This window comes from Salmo salar, chromosome ssa04 (assembly GCF_905237065.1).
Source record: "Salmo salar chromosome ssa04, Ssal_v3.1, whole genome shotgun sequence".
In the NCBI taxonomy this organism is placed as follows: domain Eukaryota; kingdom Metazoa; phylum Chordata; class Actinopteri; order Salmoniformes; family Salmonidae; genus Salmo; species Salmo salar.
In genome coordinates, this window is record NC_059445.1 from 11,691,613 (window position 1) to 11,715,156 (window position 23,544).

The window sequence follows — 23,544 nt, forward strand, 5'->3', positions numbered from 1 at the left end:
ACAGTTGACTGACCTGTACCGTGATTGAGCAGTGAGCACAATGTACCGGGTCTGAGAATATTAAAAACAAATGGAAATTCCTATATAAAACGTGTGGACATGAGGCACTGAGACGTACAACAGGACCAGTTGAAACATTACAGGTTGTCACACATACGTCAGCACTATATGTGCCTGATGGGAGATGGCGGGGTATTTTAACGGTATACATTGGGAATGAGATCACCTACTCTGGTTTAAGTCAGTAAAAGCTCATCAATAGTAGTTATTTTTGAAGCAAATTAGACTTTGTTCTGAGTTAAACATGAATTCTTTGACACAGTATATTTGAGAGTCTGGAACCATTTTATTTATATGTAGCCATCGTGGCCTGTGGCTAACCAACAAAACATGAAACAAAATGTATCCATTTGCTAAAAATGGTTTATTGGAGAACATGGACAACAATATATAAACCGATATCTTTTCTTCCGGCCATACTGGCAGAGCAGACCCATGTTTGTACAGTAGTAACCAAATGGAAAATATTATAACTCAGTACAAAGAATATTAAAACAAGCAAACAAACTAAAATATATTGTGACAGACCACAGGGGGCTGCTGAGGGGAGGACAGCTCATAGCTGGAACAGAACTGGAATACCATTCCACCTATCCTGCTCCAGTCACTACCACCAGCCTGTCCTCCCCAAGTAAGATGCCACCAACCTCCTGTGTGATAAACATCAACTAAAAAAATAAATACTTATAGTTAACTAAAACAGTCATTGGTGGTGAACACTTCACTACATGCTACATACATCAAGGTAAAAAGATAAACGATGTTATCAGTATGGAGAAATAAAGCTAATGGTAAAACAGGAAGTATTTCTAAAGGTTAGTCATTAGTTCCGGTCTCATCTGCTTTGCAGATTGTTTCCTGGATCTATTGGACCGCTTTAACGTAACAGAGAGGCAAGTGGGAGAACGAACAGGTGTGTGTGTGTGCGGGAATACAATGTCTCTGTGTGAGAACGATTGACAAAAGACAAGGCACTCAACTTGACCTCAAACTCCAATTCAAACCACAGTTCCAGTCAGGCCAACAACCTCAGATGAGTTACCCACATACTGCAGCGACACAGTGATGGCTTGTTTTAAGATCACTAAATGAGTCTACGCTTTCCAGTAACTTATTTGAAGTGTGCATGGGGACAAAGGGACAAAGCCAAACACTCAAAAGAATCAATATGATCACATTAGCCATGGACACGGTAACAGTTCTAGGGTACATTACTAAGAGGGGCATTGACTTCCTACATGCATCATGTTTTCATCCTCAACTAAACCACATATTGTTACATAATGAGGAAACTTTTCGCATCATTCTCTAAAAAATAATCTTTGCCTCTTCACACCTTTTAAAATGAACATTTGAACCCACTTCCAGTTTAAAAACACATTTAAAAATACTGATAGTTGCACAATTAGAGAAACCAATTTCTAATGGTGAGTTTAAATAAAAGTACATACTCAGTGTGGTAAGACTGAAGACCAGTGGCAGTAGCAGCAGAATGAGAGAGAGGAGGAGAGGAAAGTAGGAGAATACAGAAGGGGAGAATAGAGGAGAGAATAGAGGAGAGGTGTGTGCGTTGGAGGTTGGACAGGGACATCTGGAGGCGAGCCACAGCGCAGGGAAGGAACGATAGCTATAGCTGTTGAGTGGTCCTTGTATTAATCTTTTAACTGTTTTAGAGGAGATAGCTGTGTCGTATTCATTAGGCACCAAACAGAGGGAAACAGACTGAAGCAGGGAGGGACTCTCTGGACTTGTCCAATGACAACCGCTTGTTTTCGTTTTTCTTGGTGACAAACGTTTGAAAAAGTTTTGCTATGGTGTGCCCTAATGAATACGACCCTGATGTTCCCCATTTTGACCTTTGACCACATTTGACCTTAGGTAGCCTTCTCCAGGGACTGATAGTACTCCACCAGTACAGCCCAGGCTTTGGGGGCCATGAAGCCTTCCGGAGGGTTCTGTCCTTCGCGAGCCATCTTACGCATCCGTGTCCCTGAGATGAAGTCATAGTCTTGATGGCTGAAAAAAGAAATGAAGAAAAGGCACCGTCTCATTTCAACAGCCTGACCCTGAAATGTTGTTTGGTAAGTGAGGAACGATCTTCTAACTTACTGTGTGGATGAATGGCATGACCAACTACATTCAAGGACACTTTAGGAAGAGTTCATTGAGGGAACTTCACAAAACGCACTTCATATGCTTGAAAAAAAGGCTGTGTATTTCGGTAATTGAACACGCACTCGAGCCCCCTTATGCTAGGGGACTTGGCACATCAAAAGAACCTCAGACACTTGAAACAGCAGTACATAGAGACGCTGCTTCAAGCCAGCGGCAAAAAAAGAAAGAAAGAGCGCAACCTAAACGTCAGACCTTCGCCATCAAATTCAAACCTTCTGTTAGACTTCTCAGTTTAAACAACTGGTTCAAAAATAAACACTGGCAAAACAAATGTCTAAACACAGCTAATTAGTCTCAAACCAAAATGAGAAAATTCCTGAAAAAAAAAAAACAGACTAGTCTAAATACAATCTTCCACGACTCCGCCACACACAAGTAGGGGATAAATGAAATATTTGTCAATGATTGGATTAATTAGATACTACTGTAGATTCCTTCACTTAGACAAAAGGGGGTAACATTCAAGCACATTCCTTCTCTCGCCACCGCTACAATGCACTTTCCTCATAATAATCACATTTGTCAAATGTGGTTTCGTTTCTCAGCGGTTCGCGGTCATGTGGACTGATGTGCGCAGCGGAGTGTCTTGTATGGATTTGTACTGTTAGCGCCGCAGCGTTTCCACACATTAAACCTTATCACGGATTCCTGACCAGCAGAGTTCCAGTAGGATGTAAACTCCAGTACCAAATGTTGTGCAGTGTCCTTTCCCGTCTACCTCACTCCTGAAACTATATATTGAAGCCAACAGACAATTTAAGGGTTGGTTTGGGGTTCATTTTCATTCAGACAATTTCACTTTTTCCCCTCCATTCTTGAATTGGACTTTAAATTAGTCAATGAATCTCATTCTTAAGGACTCTGTAGGTTCTGGGTTATCTATTCTTTGAACCCATTTGCTGATGTATATCAGCTGTTAGCTAAATCTGGTTCAATGTATCATTTGTCAAGTGTCCTGAAACATGTTTTTGTAGTACATGGTCCCTGTTCAAATCAACTGAATAGATCAATTAAATAAACTCCCCAATTCCTCCCCTAGTAGCTGAGTTATCCTCATGTTATTGTCCTCTGCCCAACAGTGAGTCCTGAGCCTGCAGTACAGTACAATGCAGACCAGACTGACAGCCAGGTGGCAGAACCCAGATCGTGTCTGACACTCCAGGTGTGCCAACGAGTCAGCTCCCGTTTCTCCATCTCCATAGGCAGTAATGGGATCACCTTCCTCCTGACCTCCGTAATGCAAACCCACTGTTGAACACATCTACTACTGTATTCTCCCCATACATTAGTGACTTTTGTACTGGATAGTCACACCTTTTTATCATATTGTCCTATTTTCGAATCAGATTTATAGCTCGGGCCATGGGGCTAACACTTGCTGGGAAGAAATACAAATTCTAGAATTGCCATCCAGTGAACCTGTTCTACTGTATACTACGCTCAATGTGTTCTGGTCCTAAAACTTTGATCTCTGATAGTGGAGGACTTATATTCATTACAATAGGTGGAAATGACAGGGCAGAGAGAGAGATACACACACACAGAGAGAGAGAGCGAGAGACACAGCAAGAGCAACACAGAGAGACACACACAGAGAAAGAGCACAAACTCCAAACTCGGTGGAGGAGGAACACTTAATATGTGGTCAAATGAGAAACAGCTTGCGCTGATTTTAGCCATTACACTATAGAGGCAGACTTTAAGGGGCGATCGCTGGCAATTAGGCCCAGCATCTATATTCCTCTCACATTTGGCAGCGCCGGCCGGCACAATGTGCACAAGGAGTGGCCGAGAACAGATGGAATGCCATACATTTCAGAAGGCGCCAACCAGAGCCTTTGAAATTGTGATTTACCCCCTTCCTCTCAGCTCTCCCTAGCTGCTAGCCTAGCACTGATACGGTCAGAAAGAGCCAGTCAGTGTGGCTTTGACATTTTCTGGCGTAGCTCTTTTCGGGTCTTCAGGTTTCATATTAATAAAAACAACACAATTGAGCTGAAATGAAGTCGCCTGTTATATAATGTTATTGTGACAGTCAGAAAACGGACAATTACTTTGCTGGAAGGAGTAGAATATAACGTGGTTAAGGTTCTTAACAAGCCAGACTGCTGACTCGGCAGTTTGTTGAGAATAGCACAAGGAGAATTCTAGTAGTGGTGACATAGTAACCACTATAGACCTTTGTCCCATTACTCTTACATTTCCACTGAGTCACACTGCAGAATTGTGTCACGCTTTAGCAGGAAGATTTAGTGCTATCCAAACGGTCTTATCCAACTGTAAAACTAGTCCAAAAACACTGGATAATGGATAGTTCAGCCACTCGAAGTAGAAGACAAGTTGATAAAGGAACAATCAATGAGTATTTCTCTATGACATACCAAATGGTTTTGACGTGAGCCTTTAATCAACATACTTGACTACTGGTATGGAAAGCCAGATTACAAAGAATATAAACAGTCTTGTCAGTTGTGGCTCTTGTCGAGTAATTCTCCTACTTTCAATCCATGAAGGAAATATCTCTGTGCTCCATTTCTAAATCCCATGCCTAGGTGAAACCTAACTAGGTGTGGGGAAATATTTCCTTTCAGACTAGTTCTCCTGGCGATTGTGGTATTCCCCCCCCCCCATATACAAAATCTTGTCAACTCAATTGATTCTGATATGGGGAAAAAAGGGTGTACTCCACCTTCTGATCAATCAGTTCCTACTTTTTAAGTCATCCTATTCCTTTAAATCAGTCAGATCAGTTCTCAGTCATGATAGTCTAAGCCAAACATGGCTATAAAGCGATAGCGTGGACGGTATTAAAGCCCATAGCACACAGAGGTTGCACGATTTTCGTTAGTCATCGGCTGCAGTATCCGTATACAGACTTTAATTAATAGCAGTTCTCGGTGATTTCCGAGCGACTTCAAAAGCTCTGAGAAAAGCCACAAAACTTTGTAAAGAGCATAAGAAAGCAAAGAAGTTCCTGTTATTCTTGGCTTTGCCGTAGATAAGAAAAACACATGGGAGGTTTCAGTGGAGAAGCTTAATGAATGATCAATTTGGGTTATTGGAGTTAGGCATGATAATGTTTACAGGCTGTGGAACAACATTCCTGCCACCGATGGGAAAAAACCAAGAACCACTCATTTGTTTTCCGTTGCGAAACGTTTTATGTTGTATGTTTATGAACACACCCTGCTTACCCACGTCAAGACTGTACGGCAGAATATACACGTTGATAGTATTTTCATATCTAGGTAAAAGTGTGACTAAATGTTGACTAATTCTGATTGGTTGAGAAAGGTCACCATGACCAGGACTCATCATCATGATGCTAACTTAGAAACATCTTAAAACCTTCAAGAATGTAACATTTAGACTTCATTACATCCGTTGTTGAAGAACACTGGTATTATGAGTGACATCCACTGATTACATTCTTCGAACCTTGAGAATAAAGATTTGTTTATAAAGACACTCATTATGGGGCAGCAGGTAGCCTAGTCGTTAGAGCATTGGACTTGTAACCGAAAGGTTGCTAGATCGAATCCCCAAGCTGACATGGTAAAAATCTGTCGTTCTGCCCCTGAACAAGGCAGTTAACCCACTGTTCCTAGGCCGTCATTGTAAATAAGAATTTGTTCTTAACTGACTTGCCTAGTTAAGGTTAAATACAAATAAATAAATTCCACTGGGACTAATCATCCTGTCCTTCACGCAAACACAACACACAAAATGGATAATAATCCATCTACCCCCTAAAAATAAAACACAGTAAAGAGATGGGACGGAGACTGAAAAACAAACGATGAGTGACATGGCTTACTTCTTGGGGTCGTAGAAGTCCATGGCCCTCTTGGCTTTGTTGTAGGCGGCCACCTTGAAGGGTACAATCTCCAGGGTGATGAGTCCAGGCGCCATGGTGAGGACCTTAGCCCCATGGGTTGGCTCGTACAGGTCCTTGCCCGTGGCTGGGTGGGGCATGCCCGCCGGATCGCGACCCACGATGTAGAAGTTGGCGCCGGCCACCATTCGGGCTCGGCAGTGCCACTGCACCTGTGGTTTTATGGTAAAACAAAAGACATTCGTTTTGAGTAACTAAGGCAAACGCTAAATGTTGGCATTTCAAATGGGTAAAAATACTAGGTGGTAATTCTGATTTAGCGCTAATGCTACCTTTTAGCATTTCCAATGGGAAAACCCCCTGGTCACTCAGAGAATGACAACATTTAGAATGTTTTAATCGGAAGCCAGGAGAAGGGGAAGCGGTTGGGCAGCTCTTTCAGTGGGTTGGAGAAACAAGGAAGCCTTGGCACAACAGGCACGTTGTGGTGAGACCGATGGGAAGGGAAAAACAGCACTTGATTACCTTGACTGATTCGTAATCACGTATGGTGGAGCACAATTACCCTAAATACGAGTGGACATTGCTCTCGCTGCTACCGCCGATGGACATGGAAGCAAGCCCCCTATAATTACATTACAAAGCACTTTCTTCAATAATAAACAGCCAATTACGGTAATGACGTTTGGACAGGAGTGCTCAAATCCCCCCCGAACGTAGCGCCCACCGTCGACATGCGAGAATCCGGTTTTACAACACATTACAGAAACAACAATAAACTGAGCTCTTTAGTGGAAGTTTCAAATGACTAAAGAAAACAAGACTTCATTCTTTTGGCCTATCCTACGATTTAACCACCCATACGCTCCCATCCTACTTTTAAAATTGGAAGTCAACCTTAAAACGCTAGTCTTAAACTAAAAGACCTTGATGAGAGAACAAAGGCAGTTAGGAGAAGAAAAAACGACAGTTAAACTCTGTAGGCAGTCTGGAGACGGAGGGAGGGATGGAGTGCATTGTTTTGTTAGCTGGTTGCCAGGTTGGAAGCGAGTCTTAAGATGGACACTCAGGGCCATGTGAACCCACTCCCTCCAACCTGGCAGCCATTCTATTTTTATGCCCCTCCCCGGCACATGTGTACATAGCCTACTGTGCCTTCCCTGTATTTATATTCCTGCTAAATGTACTAAACGTTTTATTACATTATTCTTAACTTGCTTCCTCTTAACCTTATCATGTGGCATCATGGATAGGGAACCTGTAAGCAAGCATGTCATTGTACTGCGTACCATGTGTATCCTGTGCATTAAGTGCCTTCAGAAAGTATTCACACCCCTTGACTTTTTCCAGATTTTGTTGTTATTACCTGAATTTAAAATGTATTAAATTGAGATTGTGTCACTGGCCTACACACAACACCCCATAATGTCAAGGTGGAATTATGTTTATTTGACTAACTAATAAGAAATGAAAAGCTGAAATGTCTTAGGTCAATAAGTATTCAACCCTTTTGTTACGGCAAGCCTAAATAGGTTCAGGAGTAACACGTCACATAATAAGTTGCATGGACTCACTGTGTGCAATAGTGTTTAACATGATTTTTAATGACTCATCTCTGTACCTCCACACATACAGATAATTGTAAGGTCCCTCAGTCGAGCAGTGAATTTCAAACAGATTCAACCACAAAGACCAGGGAGGTTTTTCAATGCCTTGCAAAGAAGGGCACCAATTGGAGGTTGGGTAAAAAGAGAAAAAAAACAGACACTGAATATCCGTTTGAGCATGGTGAAGTTATTAATTACACTTTGGATGGTGTATCAATACACCCAGTCACTACAAAGATATGAAGGACGCTTCTAACTCAGAAACCGCTCTGGGATTTCACCATGAGGCCTATGGGGACTTTAAAACAGTTAGAGTTTAATGGCTGTTATAGGAGAAAACTAAAGATGGATCAACAACATTTTAGTTACTCCACAACACTAACCTAACTGACAGAGTGAAAAGGAAGCTGTACAGAATAAAAATATTCCAAAACTTACATCCTGTTTGCAACAAAGCACAAAAGAAATACTGAAAAAAATGTGGCAAAGCAAATAATTTGTCCTGAATATGTTTGGGGCACATCCAAGACAAGAGGTAACAGAGTGCCACACTCCATATTTTCAAGCATAGTAGTAGCTGCATCATATTATGGTTACCCTTGTAATCGTTAAGGACTGGGGAGTTTGAGGATCAAAAATAAACCTAAGGGCTCTAAATACAGAGGGAAACCTGGTTCAGTCTGCTTTCTACCAGACACTGGGTGATTAATTACCTTTCAGCAGGACAATAACCTAAAACACAAGGCCAAATCTACACTGGACTTGCTTACCAAGAAGACAGTGAATGTTCCGGAGTGGCCGAGTTACAGTTTTGACTTTAATCTGCTTGAAAAATCTGTGGCAAGACCTGAAAAAGGTTGTCAAGCAATGATCAACAACCAATTTGACAGAGCTTGAAGAATTTTGAACAAAATAATGGGCACATATTGTACAATCCAGATGTGTAAAGCTCTTAGAGAATTACCCAGAAAAGCTCACAGCTTTAATCACTGCCAAAGGTGATTCTAACATGCATTGACTCAGGGGTGTGAATACTTATGTTAATGAGGTATTCCTGTATTTAATTAAAACATTTGCAAACATGTCAAAAAACACATTTTCGTGTGTGTAGATTGGTGAGAAAAAAAACATTTTTAATCCATTTTGAATTCAGGCTGTAACAACAAAAACGTGGAATAAGTCAAGAGGTATGAATACTTTCTGAAGGCACTGTATGACAAATAAACTTGACTTATGATGGATGGGAATATAACATACGTAGTCAAACGCACATAACATTTCATAGGGTGTTAGATGAGGCCGGAAAATCGTACATTTTCTCCTAAATGTATGGACCTGGACTGATCTTAAGCCTGTTGTATTATTTCGGGCAGGGCAAGTCTTTATAGTGTATGGGTGAAGTCCATCTGCTGAGAAAGGATCACTACCTCACTATCCAACAAAGGTGCACAAATTACAGAGAACATGCAGCAACTCTTGGAGGACAATGGAATTTCATTAAAACGTTTATTATTCTCAGAAGGCTCCAAAAAAGCAGAAATGGGTTGGTTCTACTTTTAACAATAAGGATGCTTTTGATGTCAAGCTGTAAGATCCCACAGACAGATGATGGGCCTTTTCAGGCTGCATCGTGTTCCCCAGAACAGAGCTCAGTCTGGTCCCAATGATCGTCTCCTCATAACCCTGACTACATGATTAAAGTTCAGCAGGAGACTTCAAACAGCTAGACAGGCGTCAAGTAAGGACAATACATAGTAGAGGTCAACCGATTATGATTTTTCAACGCCGATACCGATTATTGGAGGACCAAGAAAAGCCGATGCCGATTAAAAATCGGCATTTTTATTTATTTATATGTAATAATGACAATTACAACAATACATCAATAAAATGAATTTAGCCTCAAATAAATAATGAAACACGTTCAATTTGGTTTAAATAATGCAAAAACAAAGTGTTGGAGAAGAAAGTAAAAGTGCAATGTGCCATGTAAAAAAGCTAACGTTTAAGTTCCTTGCTCAGAACGTGAGAACATATGAAAGCTGGTGGTTCCTTTTAACATGAGTCTTCAATATTCCCAGGTAAGATGTTTTAGGTTGTAGTTATTATAGGACTATTTCTCTCTATACGATTTGTATTTCATATACCTTTGACTATTGGACGTTCTTATAGGCACTTTAGTATTGCCAGTGTAACAGTATAGCTTCCGTCCCTTTCCTCGCTCCTACCTGGGCTCGAACCAGGAACACATCGACAACAGCCACCCTCGAAGCAGCATTACCCATGCAGAGCAAGGGAAACAACTACTCCAAGTCTCAGAGCGAGTGACGTTTGAAACGCTATTAGTGCGCACCCGGCTAACTAGCTAGCCATTTCACATCGGTTACACCAGCCTAATCTTGGGAGTTGACAGGCTTGAAGTCATAAACAGCGCAATGCATTGTGAAGAGCTGCTGGCAAAACGCACGAAAGTGCTATTTTGAATGAATGCTTACGAGCCTGCTGGTGCCTACCACTGCTCAGTCAGACTGCTCTATCAAATCATAGACTTAATTATAACATAATAACACACAGAAATACAAGCCTTAGGTCATTAATATGGTCGAATCCGGAAACTATCATCTCGAAAACAAAACGTTATTCCTGTTACATTCCACAACCTTCAATGTTATGTCATAATTACGTAAAATTCTGGCAAATTAGTTCGCAACGAGCCAGGCGGCCCAAACTGTTGCATATACCCTGACTGCGTGCAATGAACGCAAAATGACAATTTCACCTGGTTAATATTGCCTGCTAACCTGGATTTCTTTTAGCTAAATATGCAGGTTTAAAAAGATATACTTCTGTGTATTGATTTTAAGAAAGGCATTGATGTTTATGGTTAGGTACAGTCGTGCAACGATTGTGCTTTTTTCGCAAATGCACTTTTGTTAAATCATCTCCCGTTTGGCGAAGTCGGCTGTCTTTGTTAGGAAGAAATAGTCTTCACAGTTGCAACAAGCCAGGCGGCCCAAACTGCTGCATATACCCTGACTCTGTTTGCAAGAAAAGTGACACATTTTCCCTAGTTAAAAGAAATTCATGTTAGCGGGCAATATTAACTAAATATGCAGGTTTAAAAATATATACTTGTGTATTGATTTTAAGAAAGGCATTGATGTTTATGGTTGGAGCAACGTGTACCTAAGCGATTATATGCAACGCAGGACAGGCTAGATAAACTAGTAATATCATCAACCATGTGTAGTTAACTAGTGATTATGATTGATTGATTGTTTTTTTATAAGATAAGTTTAATGCTAGCTAGCAACTTACCTTGGCTTCTTACTGCATTCGTGTAAGAGGCAGGCTCCTCGTGGAGTGCAATGTAAAGCAGGTGGTTAGAGCGTTGGACTAGTTAACCGTAAGGTTGCAAGATTGAATCCCTGAGCTGACAAGGTAAAAATCTGTCGTTCTGCCCCTGAACAAGGCAGTTAACCCGCCATTCCTAGGCCGTCATTGAAAATAAGAATGTGTTCTTAACTGACTTGCCTAGTTAAATAAAGGTCTAAAAATTAAAAACATTTTTTTTTTAAATACCGATTTACGATTGTTATGAAAACTTGAAATCGGCCCTAATTAAACCGGCCATTCCAATTAATCGGTCGACCTCTAATACAAAGTGACAGAGATTATATTGAATTTTCTAATTCTGAATGTAAATTGCCATCCATGTTAGATTAAGCTGATTTCATAAGTCACGTGTTGACTGTCCCATCATATTACATCACAGTGACAGTCAGGCAATTTAAGTATCCTCCAGTTCTTGAAGTGTACTCCCAAGTGTACTCATTACTTTGGCTTGTGTTACAGACTTTGTCAGGTCCATAGAAATAGAATCCATAGAACGGACTTGGCTGCCAGTCCTCCCATTATTTCAACCACTGACTTGAATAGGGAAGCCTGTTCTATGGGTTCTATGGTCAGGTTACTGCTAAGCTTACCTCAGTGGGGCCGGCGTACATCATGGGCGACGGGAAGATGGCCACGATGGTGTTTTCGGGTTTCAGTACGCCCTCGTCCAGCACGGCGGCATGCTGCTTCATGCGCCACTCCAACGGCACGTCATCGTCCTTGGTCCAGCCGCCCAGCGGGTGCAGCAGTAGGACGGGCCGGCGGTAGCCCCGTTCGATCAGACGCTTGTGGGTGTCCTGCATGAGGAGGGCGTGGCCGTTGTGCACCGGGTTACGCAGCTGGAAGGCAAACACCGCGTCTGGAGGGAGAGAGAGGTCAGAGAAAGACTGATTTAGATGCTGCATCTTTATTGAGACATCCTGGTTTTCTTCAACAGAGAGCGAAAGAGAGAGAGCAAAAGCGAGAGAGAGAGATCTAACTCTCTGTACCGTTACCTGCATTCATCTCCTTGAACTTGTGTTTGAGCTCAGTGGGGGTGAGTCTGTACTGGTCCAGGCCGTCATTCCAGCTGATCTTGTCCAGGACCTGCAGGTCTCCTCCTACCAGCCAGTCTCCACTCTCCATTACCATCTGGACCAGACAGAGAGACAACACTCTCCCATTAGCATCATACAATACTACACCCACTTCATTGTGACCCATATATTTCCCAGGGTTCCCACTTTTCGAAAAATATTTTCCCAGGACATTTCAATGACCTTTTTACCATAACTTATTTCAACCCGGGTATTGTGCAGATCTGAAAAGTCTGGATAGGTGTAAGCAATATGGTGAACATTTCAAATAGCCTATTAATGAAGAGAGGTGCAGTAATGACCATATTGCTTATAACTATCCAATCCTGTCAGAGGTACATGAAGAGCCTGCGGCTATGGGATAATTTGAAATTGATGCTAAACAAGTGGCTTCTCTAACTCCTCTACCATGTTCATACTGCAGTTATGACAGCCATCAAGGACTGTTTCAAACAGTAAACTTTCCCAATCTGGCAACCGCAGCAAGAGGGGCGGGATTATGGATAAATCAATAACACCCCCCAAACAACTTGAAATACAACATCTAAAAAAGTTGAGACTCCTACAAATTGGAACCCAGTAAGAATGAAGAATCCCTTTTGCTTTATGCCTTCGACCGCATCGCTCTCGACTTTAGCGAGAAAAAAAACTCACAAGGAACACAAAATATGATGTGTAATGTAATCCACAATGAGACACCATCCATGATGAACTCATGGACCGCATTGAAGCGATTTTTCCCCTTACAAGATTGTTCTAATGTCCCCAAAGTACTGCTAAACCCAGGCAAAGCCAGCTTTGTTTCAGGCTATAACTCTTGGTCTGCCTTTCTGGGCATTTACTACTGGTGCCTGTGCTGTAACCACTGGGCTCTTTATGGAGTACACTCTTTAGGGTAGGTACTAAAGCCATTAAAGCATCAGAACTATGGCAGGACCAGGGGGTGTCCAGAAGCATATACACAACTGTGTCTTATAGAGATGGCTATTCAATATTACTCAAGGAGTTGAAGTTAGAAAACAATACCAGCCTACTAGTGAGCAGTTCTGATGTCCCATATAAAAATGGTCACAGTGGCATGTCATGGTTTGGATTTAAAGGTGATGGGTTCCTATGGATGAAACTGTATGGGGGCTGAGTCTTAGATTTCACGCACTATAATCTATATTCCGAGGAGGATTCCACAGTAGCAATGAATGTTTGACAGACGTTGGTAGTGCATTTGGCCCAAGTCTTTGTAAGTTGTAGTGGGACGTCTTTCACAACAGATATGGAGCATGTATTATCCACAACATTATATACACACACACACACACTGCATATATCGTCGGTGTTCAATAAAACAATGAGAGAACCGAAGGCTGCTAAAACTCTGCCCTCTTGTTGTTATCAATAAGCCAGAGAGGAAGGATGGATGGAGTTCAGTGTAACGGTGTGAAGAGGTGCCTTTCATTCTACTTGATCCAACTAGTCGGATCTACTGGCTCCAGATCAGTGGCAAAGCAGATGAATAACCCTTACTTTGGAGACTGAGACAGAAAAGACCTGAGAAAAAAACGGTTTCAATTCAAAATCCCAAACACACAGTAGATCTTTTAAAACATTCTAAGATGGAACATGATAGTAGTATGCTAGCTCAGGGGTAACCCAAAGCTGCATTTACACGATAATACACACACTGTGATTTAGATATAAGGGGGACTCAAGCTAAATTAAACAATTCAGCATGCTGTAGTTTCCGACGTGAAGGCTCCCGTCTCCCTGGCGGCCCGGCCAGGAGTAAACAGGAAACGTGGATTGACCGCGAAGTAATACGGAGCAGGTTATTCCTAGTCTCAGAGAGAGACGGAGACGGGATGAGGGGCTGCCGCCTGCGAGGGGTGTGTTGACGGATCGGCTGCAGCGCAGGGAGTTAAAAATGTGTGTGTTAAACGAGTGACACCTTAATCATAGCAAGCTGTACACACACACACACACACACACAGCGGAGACAGGACAGGAGGCACCGCTGGAGAAACAGAGTGAGTGACAGGTCTGGGAGAACCCACTACCCAGCATGCATTGCCTGCAGCAGGGCCAGAGCAGCCAGACACAGACGCGCTAGAGGATTATGGGTAGCTGATGGACAGCCAACCACGCTGCTTTCTTGGTAAACTGACAGTGCCTACAACTGAACACCAACCCAGAATGGATAACAGATAGTGTTGACTGTTCAACTTTGTTGACTTGAAGAGCACTTTGGAGTGAAACAGGATATGCCTGGCGTCCAAATTCACAGCATCTCACCCAGCCAATGACTCAACAGGGCAGGGCTTTAAAATGAGCCACCGTGGTTGGTGTGTGTGTGTGGGTTTAAAATCATCAGACCGAGTTGGGCTGAAGACAATATATCACCACTCCAGCTCCCTCTGTCTGTGTGTGTGTGTGTGTGTGTGCAAACCCACACTAATCCATAATAACAATGGGAGCCCAAATTGTCCCGAGACAGACGGCAAAAATAACCCTAGCCCGGATCCTGAACCATCAGTCCTGAAGATAGGGTTTCAAAAATGCAATTTCACAATTGTCCTCCCCGGTTAAAGATCTCCAGTCCTGTTGTGTGACGTGGCGGCGTGTGTGACACTGCACTTGTGTGTGCGTATGTGTGATACAGCTTTCCCAGGTCTGATCCCTCGCCACGGCTCGGCTGGCGCCTGTAGTTTTTTTAGCAGGGGGTTGGGATCATTTCAGGACGCCATGAAGTCTACCTGAGCGCCCACTGATATAATAACAGTCCATATGAGACAGATGGAAACCATTGTTGCCATCTTTGCTCAGGTATATTTGGAATGGACGAGGTGGGTGGCTGCTGGCGAGGGGGGTAACGTGTTCAGCAGGGCCAGCTCCAAGTCCAGGACAGCTGTACTAAAAGTCCTGTGTAAATAAAAGCCAGCTTGAAGGGGCCAGATGGAGAGAGGGGGCCGAGAAAGCCTGCGATCCAAATAAAACACATGTGCGAATTGAGGGCGATGGAGCGATTACACAAGCACTTCTGACAGGGGAAGGAGAGCAGCAGCAGCTCACTGCTTTACGACACTACTCCACTTTATTCAGTCCTTCCATAAGCAGCACTGAGGAAAAGGGTCACCTAGAATCTGTCTTCTATTAGAATGAAAGTGTGTGTGTGTGTGTGTACGTACAAGGCCAAGGCGAGAGTTGGTTGGGTTGGTCATGGGGAGGGTTAAGGGTAACCCTCTCAGGGGTCATGCCTGCATTGTTCAGCATTATCACCAGGGTTCCATTTCATAATAACCCTCAGTGGGACATTCTAAACAGCTCTGGAGACTGGCGCTGTAACAGAAGGTATGGGTGTATGATAATAAACGTGGCGGAGAGAGGTGTGAGAACTCCAAGGCTCCTCCCTGTCACATGACATAAACTGTCACCTGAAGCTGTCACAAGCAAAGGTTTGAGCCAAACAAAGATAAACACTCATAGGAAAACAAACATTGTTGTTTTGACATGTTACATGACAGTTTTCAATAGTGACAGCTTTCGTCAGTGAGTCAAGACACCCCTTGCTGCGCAGTGGAACGGTCCGAAGCCCCCCTGCTCGTTTATGTGATCGGGTCTCTGGAACTAACCACTGACCTTGACGTAGGAGTGTTACTCAACAGTTTTCAACATTGACAGCTTTTGCTGGCACAACACCCCTCGCGGTGCAGTGGACCGGGCCGTGGCTGCCCTGCCTGTCTATGTGGTAGGGGTATCTGGAACTAACCACTGACCTTGATGTAGGGGTGGTCCTTGCAGGTAGTGCCCCACTGGCGGGCGCAGCGCTCCTCCTTGCGGTGCTCGTAGAACTCGGGGTTGCGGAGGATGGCCACGCGGCGGCCCTCGTACACCAGGGCCATGGCCGTGACGCCGTCCAGACGCTCCTTGTCCGCCCCCGACACCGGCAACACCACCGGCACAGACAGGTTGATGACGCCACCTATGGGACGGGAGGGGAACAGGTGGGTTGGTTCATGGGGGGGGGGTCAGAGGTTGAATAAAGGAAAGGAGACATGGAAGGTAGCCATGTTAGTGCTTTGAGACACAATAAATCAACGTCATACTGCTGACAGAGGAAGTTGATTGGCTTCCGACCTGACCGCCCCATCAGCAAAACTGCAGCATCACTTTAACTGTCTCTCTTAAGATAACTTCAAGTACAGCCCATCTACTATGCCAGGGAATATATAGATATTTTACATATGAGGTGATTAGGGAACAAACACCATCCAGTCTTGTGCATTCAGGTGGTTTCTGACCATTGCAGAAAGAAAGCAAAAAAGAAATGGAGAGAAAAAAGAAAGAGAGAGAGAGAGAGAGGCCCTGTGTTGTCATGACGTTGGCAGATTCATTTAGTCCTACACCTTGATTAAACCAACATGACCAGCTTTTCACATCCTATTGGATCATCCCATTGGATCAGATGGTGTGTTGCTGGATGGGATGCCATGGCTGCCAACCACCCCGCCACCACTCCTTCATCCTCTGTCACAGAGTTAGCACACACAGCTGGTTTCAATAAGACACGTGAACACACACATGCCCGCTGGCCCAGCCTGGCCCATGCCAAACCAGGAGCTGGCACAAACACATAACACAGTCATCTACCAGGGAAATGCTGGTGTCCTTGTCAATCCTACTAACTGGGACTCCAAATCAGGGACGGATTACAATGAAGTGGGTAGTGTTGCAAAATTCCGGTAACTTCCTCAGAATTCCCTGGTTAACCAGAAATCCTGGTTGGAGGATTCCCATATATTCCTGCTTATTTCCAGGAATCTTCCAACCAGAATTTCTGGAAAACCAGGGAGTTTTGGGAAAGTTAGCAGAATTTTGCAACCTTAAGTGAAAGTGCGGGTAAAAAGGGTCATTTAACTACAAATGATCTGAATTCTATCCAGTCACGTTTGGTTCAGTTGTGATTGTGTGGAACGGAAGCTCCTCCAGCTCTGTAAGGGTCATCCACTGTAAAATCCCTAGAAGGAACTGGAAACAGACAAATGATAGTTTGTGGAGGCAATCAATATTGAGGCTTCATCCTTTTCCTCCGCTCACATTTCCCTCGCTAGGACAAACAAGCGAAACCCGAGTGAGGGCATTGCACACGGACACGTCATTCAGCGTTCTCTACCAAGTACACAGGCCCAGTTCCGTTTATCTGCCACAGCATAGAGTCACCATTAGCTCTGGTCCAAAACATATTGAAATCATATCTAAAAGAAAAACCAAACAAGAACTGATCCAAAAATGACTCGTTGGTGCTGTGAAGAATAGAGAGTTGTTGCTGTAAGGAACACCTGTGATATCAGACAGCTAATGAAACACTGGCTTGGTTATCATTTCTGTTGTTTAACACATTTTTATGCTGCGTGTGTGCGCGCGCGCGCCAGTATGTACTGGCAACACATCACACACGTCGCCTTAAGGGTCAGTGTTATGTGGGCAATAAAAGCAAATTGACTCTTTTTTGGAAATTCAAACGCTGTGTAGGAAATTGGTGTAATTACACAGTTTCACCAATACCAAGACTGGGCCCCGCGGTGTTCCTTCAGCCCAACTCAAAAGGTACCGGTTCTATTTGTTTCCAGAGAATTAAAAAAAGTCTTGAGCCTGAAGTGTAAAAGGATCACGATGACTCAACACAATAGCATGGTAAGATTATCCCTCTGATTCCTTCATCTAAAATCAGACTTACTTTTGATTAACTAAATGTATTCGGTCATTTTGAGGTAATGAGCTAATCAAGACCACTTGTAAAGTTCCAACTCTACCTGCATGTACATATTACCTCGACACATTGACTCTGTTCCTGTACATAGCCTCGGTACTGTTATTTTACTGCTGCTCTTTAACTTTGTTATTTTTAACTTGTCTATTTTTTACTTAACACTTTTTTTTTTTTAACTGCGTTGTTGGTTAAGGACTTGGAAGTAATTTCACTGTAAGGTCTACACCTGTGACAAATAACATTTGATTTGATCTGAACATGTCCTTTTGAGAGCTTTCATCTCCCTCTAGTGGTCATTATAGAGCATAACATCCATCAATTGATTTGACTTCACGGAGAAATACACATGTATTTATCACTTCACCTCCTTCTCAAAATGTCAGTGGGAAGTGAGGAGAGGATTAAGGCAGGCAGACATTTTAAGAAGTAGGCAAGGAAAGGCCTCCAAGGCAGACATTTTGAGGAGAGGACAAGAGGAAAACATGAGGGATCAAGGAAAGATGATTGAGAAAGGGCCATGGTGCCGTCTTACCGTCCAGCAGACAGTCAAAGTGGAGACACTGCAGGAACGCCCTCTCCCTCATGAAGCCGTTCAGAGGGGTGGCCCAGCCCTCAGCAAGCACCTGAACCCACTGCATGTCCACCTGGGGTCAAACGGTCAATCAGAACTCAAATAATGGTTCAACAGCATTCAAAGTGTGGTCGAACATGGATCACACTTTCAGAAATGTTCCCTTATCACTTTCACATAGGCCTTTAGAATCTATCCATCCCCCGTAGACTCTCGGAAAATATCAGTAGGTGTTAGTAAAAATGGTATTTGAAGAGAACGGTTACCTTTCCAATCTGCACAGCAGGTAGTGTTTCAGCATCCGTCTTGGCCAGGTCCAGCTTGTTCTCCACTACGTACAGCTCCTTCACTTCATAGGAAGCATCCACCGGCACTATATCCTACAAATATTCATTCATTATACCAGTGAAAATGCACAAAACATAATGGCAAAACGAGAACATCCAAGAGGTTGATTGCGTTGGATAACAACTCAGGGGTGTGAAAGTGGGGGTTATTCAGCTGTGGGGCCTTAGTATTTTGGAAATGTGAATCCCAATCTGAAAGTGTGAAGACACTGCCCTCTAGTGGTGGAAATTAAATGTGACAGCATGCTTCCATGTTACAGGTTTCAATTCATCTGTTTATATCAAACCTCACCAATGGATGGATGAATGAATGGATGGATGAAAGAGGAGGTTGTTTCTCTCACCTTCTCATGTAGCAGGTCAATGAGCTGCTGTATAGACTCGTTGACACTGCAGGAGTCGGTCTTCAGCACCAGCTCTGGGGCCTCTGGTTTCTCATACTCCGAGTCTATCCCAGTGAAACCTGACACATGGAGAAAACAGTCACAATTCATTCAGAAAATAGATGAACTCAGTCCCTCAATTGGCATGAATAACAATAGCTGAATATGAAACATGTAATTTGCTAATGTCCAGAAAGGTTGTGACTTCATTAACGTTGCAGGGAAGGTAATATCTATCCACTGAGTCAGTGGTTCACAAACGTAATGTTATTGTACTGTATTGTGCTCTTCCCAGAGTACCCCTGAAGTACCCCCTCATGTGCATTTGAACAGCAACCCTATTGTCTCATGAGTCTTCTCAAGTACCCATGTGGATAGACCAAGTAACCCCAGGGGCCCTAGTACCTCTGGTTGGAACCACTGCACAAGTCACACAAATTAACTGAAATCTAGACAGGCTTCTTTTTTTACATGGTTCACACGGCTTATTATCCAGATTGGCTTGACTTGAAGAGACAAGATTCTTAATAGTGCGGTCTGAGGACGCACTCGAACTGGGCTGAATCCCACGCCATTCAATTAGTCACTCTACTACCTGACATATGGCACCTGGTAGATCAGGTCTTGACCAGTTGGACAGCTTAACTTGGCTTCACAGTATATTGTCTCATGCCTACAGCTCAGAGCTTAGCATGAAGGAACCTGCAAGTAAGCATTTCATTGGACTGTGCACACCATGTGGATACTGTGCACACCATGTGGATACTGTGCACACCATGTGGATACTGTGCACACCATGTGGATACTGTGCACACCATGTGGATACTGTGCACACCATGTGGATACTGTGCACACCATGTGGATACTGTGCACACCATGTGGATACTGTGCACACCATGTGGATACTGTGCACACCATGTGGATACTGTGCACACCATGTGGATACTGTGCACATGACAAATAAACTCGAACTCCGAGCTCAGCATGGTGCACTAGACTAGATGAAGATCTTGTCCCAGCAGCGTCCTTAGCTTGTGACTCACTGTTTCACTAAGCGATAAACGACACGGCACTTCCTCTGGTAACAACAGCCAAAGACATGAGATCTCATGTTCCTGCTGGTCAAAACCAACACACTTTACATACTTTCTCTAGAGACTTCTCTCTTCAACTTTTTCATACTTACTAATGCTATAAGAGTTATGGTAAAATGCCTATATGTATAAGCATGTGTTATTTATCTTGCCTTACCTCTGATCTCTCCAGCCCTGGCTCTCTTGTAGAGGCCCTTGACATCTCTCTGTTCACACACGTCAAGCGGCGCGTCCACAAACACCTCGAAGAAGGGCAAGCCTGCAGCCTCGTGGATCTTCCTGGCGTTCACACGATCCTGGACGATGAGACAAACAACGGGGTAGTTAACTCCTGACGATATGATGATAGTGTATTTGAAATCGTCAACTGGGAAATTACAGGCAAAACACAAGTAGCAGCACATTAACTCGCTCCATCTTTCTTTTTGCTCTCTTTCATCCTCCCTTTCTCATGACTTGTCACCTCTTCCCCTGTCTTCCTATATCCCCTTCTATTCTGTCTCTACCTTCCTCTCCTCTTTCTCTCACTTGTTCCCCCCCCCCACTCCCCCTCACCCGTCCGTAGGGAGAGATGAAGCTGGCGATGCAGACGAGCCCTGCGTCGGCGAACAGGCGGGCCACCTCGGCTATACGCCTGACGTTCTCCTCGCGGTCCTCAGGGCTGAAGCCCAGGTTCTTGTTCAAGCCCTGGCGGATGTTGTCTCCGTCCAGCGAGTAGCAGGGGATGCCGTGGCACACCAGGTACTCCTCCAGGGCCATGCTCACCGTGGTCTTCCCAGCCCCAGACAGACCTGGGTGGGAGAGAGTGGCGACGAATAGGGGTTGATGGTGGTTGGTCAATATTAGTATTGAGTGTAGCCAACTAGCAATACCCCATTTTAGCATTGCGTCAATATTAGCATTGAATGAATGACGAAAATGGTGGCCGTCAATATTAGCTTTGGATGCATGATAACAAACGGTGCCTGACAATATTAGCATTGAAGGCAGAGCGTGGATGAATGTGATGCATTCTTTAGAAATGCTACTGTTGATTGAATGCTAATATTGTATTTTGGTAGTACTTGAAACTTAAATGCATCAGTAAACCTTGTTCAATGGTGAGTTAGTGTGAGTGAATATAAAGTGACTGAAAGGCTTGATAAAACATTTGTATTTCTTTGAAGACTAACTGACAATAGCCTGGTCCCAGATCTGTTTGTGCCGTCTTGCCAACTGCTATGGTCAGTCTCACAACAACCAATGACCCTAGGAGTTGACAACACAGCCCAAACAGATCTGGGACCAGGCGAACTGAACTTTAGTCCTTCTGTATACCTGTGAGCCAGACAGTGCATCCACGGAAGCCCCCTCTCGTCCCCACCACCTGACCACGCTTGTTCCTGCTGACATGATGAGCCTGGTAGGTCACATTAGTCGCCCTCTGCATTCCCTGCAATCACAATATCGTTCTGTCCTTTAGTTTCATATCAAATTACACTGACTTAGCTGCAAATGCAAAGGAACAAATGGGACTAACACTGACTATGACTTTGCAACATACAGAAGCCACACTGACTTGCACTGAGTCCAGGTCAGGCACATTTCTTACTCATGAAGCAAAAGGTCATCAGCAATATTATGACAAAAACGTTGAAGGACTGGTTTGCACCTAATGTACAGTAAGGTGACATAGGCCTACATTCCAATGCATGTGCTCTGTCACTAGGCTCCTGCTGAGTAGATTAGCAAGAAACATTTTGAGAGTCACACAAAAATGTACATCAAGGGACACGGGTCATCATGATGACGACAGATCATTTTTGCAGCAGATACAGGATCTTATAGTTAGCTAGGTAACTGCAGTTGCTATATAGGCAGAACAGCTTGCTTTTGGAATGTCGTGCAAGCTATAGCTTGCTACAAATGGCTGTCTGTCTGGCATTTGGTGGCAAGACTAAGAAGCTAACTAGTTGCATTTCTCCAATCATAGGAACACGGCCATTCCGCGCAGCTAAGAAAGTATTGCGTCATTTAATTAATTATCGCAGTAAATGCTTTACTGGGAAAAGAAATTTCAGAAACAAGAGACAACATTGATAGTTTAGCAGCATATTGTTGACGTGGCAGCGGTCGCCGGGGTAGGAATGAATACAACTCACCCAATTCTCGCTGGACGCGTTGCTCAGCTTCGGTTTCTTGTGAGAGTTTCCGGAAGTCTCCATAACGGTCTATAATGAAAGCTTTCGTCACCAGTTACGGTATATGCGACCTACTAAATCAATTACTAACGCGTTATCTTTTTACAGACAGTTATCTCTTTGAATGGAGGAACCTCAAACAGGAACCGAGGAGGACGCCCTACGTCATCAGAATCGGAAGTGATGTCTATCGGCTGGTGAACCGTCTGTTTTTGGAAACTGATTTGGAATCAGTTTTATCCGCGCAAGTCTCAAACGACACCGTGATGACATCTATGGATGACATAGCTAGATTACATAACATATCCTGGACCAGTTATTAATTACCTGTGGTGTGCATCGCAGAGATAAATACGGAATGCACATTGGATAAACACATATTCATATTAGACATTTGAGTTTGTTGGCTCCAGTTCGATTTTTTTCCAATTCAGTTATATGATTGGAAATAACTTATTTAAATAACTATATCACGTACTGTGGCAAATCCTACTCATAAAAAAAATACATACAAAATATTATCCGACATTTAAAACAATTATCGTAAAGACAGACTTGATTAGAAAACATTAAATGCAATCTATGAAGAATTGCACTGTAAACTTAAACTTGGAGCCAACTAAATGTTGCATATGGTTGGCCCTGTAGTTTGCGTCTTTGGAAAACGCCTAACCCCACACCAAAGAAAGAAGTGTGATGATAGGCTATGCACTTATCCAATGTCCTCATTACAGGACAGGCCTGGGAATAAATAGCCAATTTTTGTTCATCATCATGTAGGCCTAGTTGGCTAAGACTAGGCTTTACCTCTTTTGAAGCGTGAACAATCTGGCTTAAATAGAGCATGTTTATTTTGTAGATGTTTTGTATGAGAGTTAAAAATATAAATATTTTTAAAAATAAATTGAATTGCAATCAAATATCCAGTTGTATACATTGTAGTCCTAATTCATTATTGAAACTTAGAAAAAGATTGAAATGCATATCTTGCATTTCAAAATGCTATGCAAGAAATCTTTGAATGGGTGGGTATTGGAAGGTTGCTTTATCATGTCTATC

General features: G+C 43.3%; 1 protein-coding gene across 1 annotated transcript; it reads right to left on the reverse strand.

Moving 5' to 3' along the window:
• Positions 1 to 405: 405 nt before the first annotated feature.
• Positions 406 to 22,682, reverse strand: LOC106602291 (bifunctional 3'-phosphoadenosine 5'-phosphosulfate synthase 1). Its single transcript, XM_045716470.1, has 12 exons — positions 22,447 to 22,682; positions 21,623 to 21,737; positions 20,861 to 21,096; positions 20,463 to 20,601; positions 19,173 to 19,291; positions 18,748 to 18,861; positions 18,443 to 18,554; positions 15,917 to 16,122; positions 12,069 to 12,204; positions 11,664 to 11,932; positions 6,053 to 6,282; positions 406 to 2,076 (listed from the first exon to the last, which is right to left on the reverse strand). Exons 1-12 carry the CDS (start codon positions 22,507 to 22,509, stop codon positions 1,935 to 1,937), a joined length of 1,881 nt encoding a protein of 626 aa, XP_045572426.1. The 5' UTR covers positions 22,510 to 22,682; the 3' UTR covers positions 406 to 1,934.
• Between the last annotated feature and the right edge of the window lie 862 nt (positions 22,683 to 23,544).

Coding starts and splice junctions, on each gene's coding strand:
- LOC106602291 (XM_045716470.1), bottom strand. CDS start 22,509: ATGGAGACTTCCGGAAACTCTCACAAGAAACCGAAGCTGAGCAACGCG. Junction 20,602..20,860: donor TCATCTCTCCCTACGGACGG/GTGAGGGGGAGT, acceptor CTCATCGTCCAG/GATCGTGTGAACGCCAGGAA. Junction 18,862..19,172: donor TTGACCTGCTACATGAGAAG/GTGAGAGAAACA, acceptor GAATATTTGTAG/GATATAGTGCCGGTGGATGC.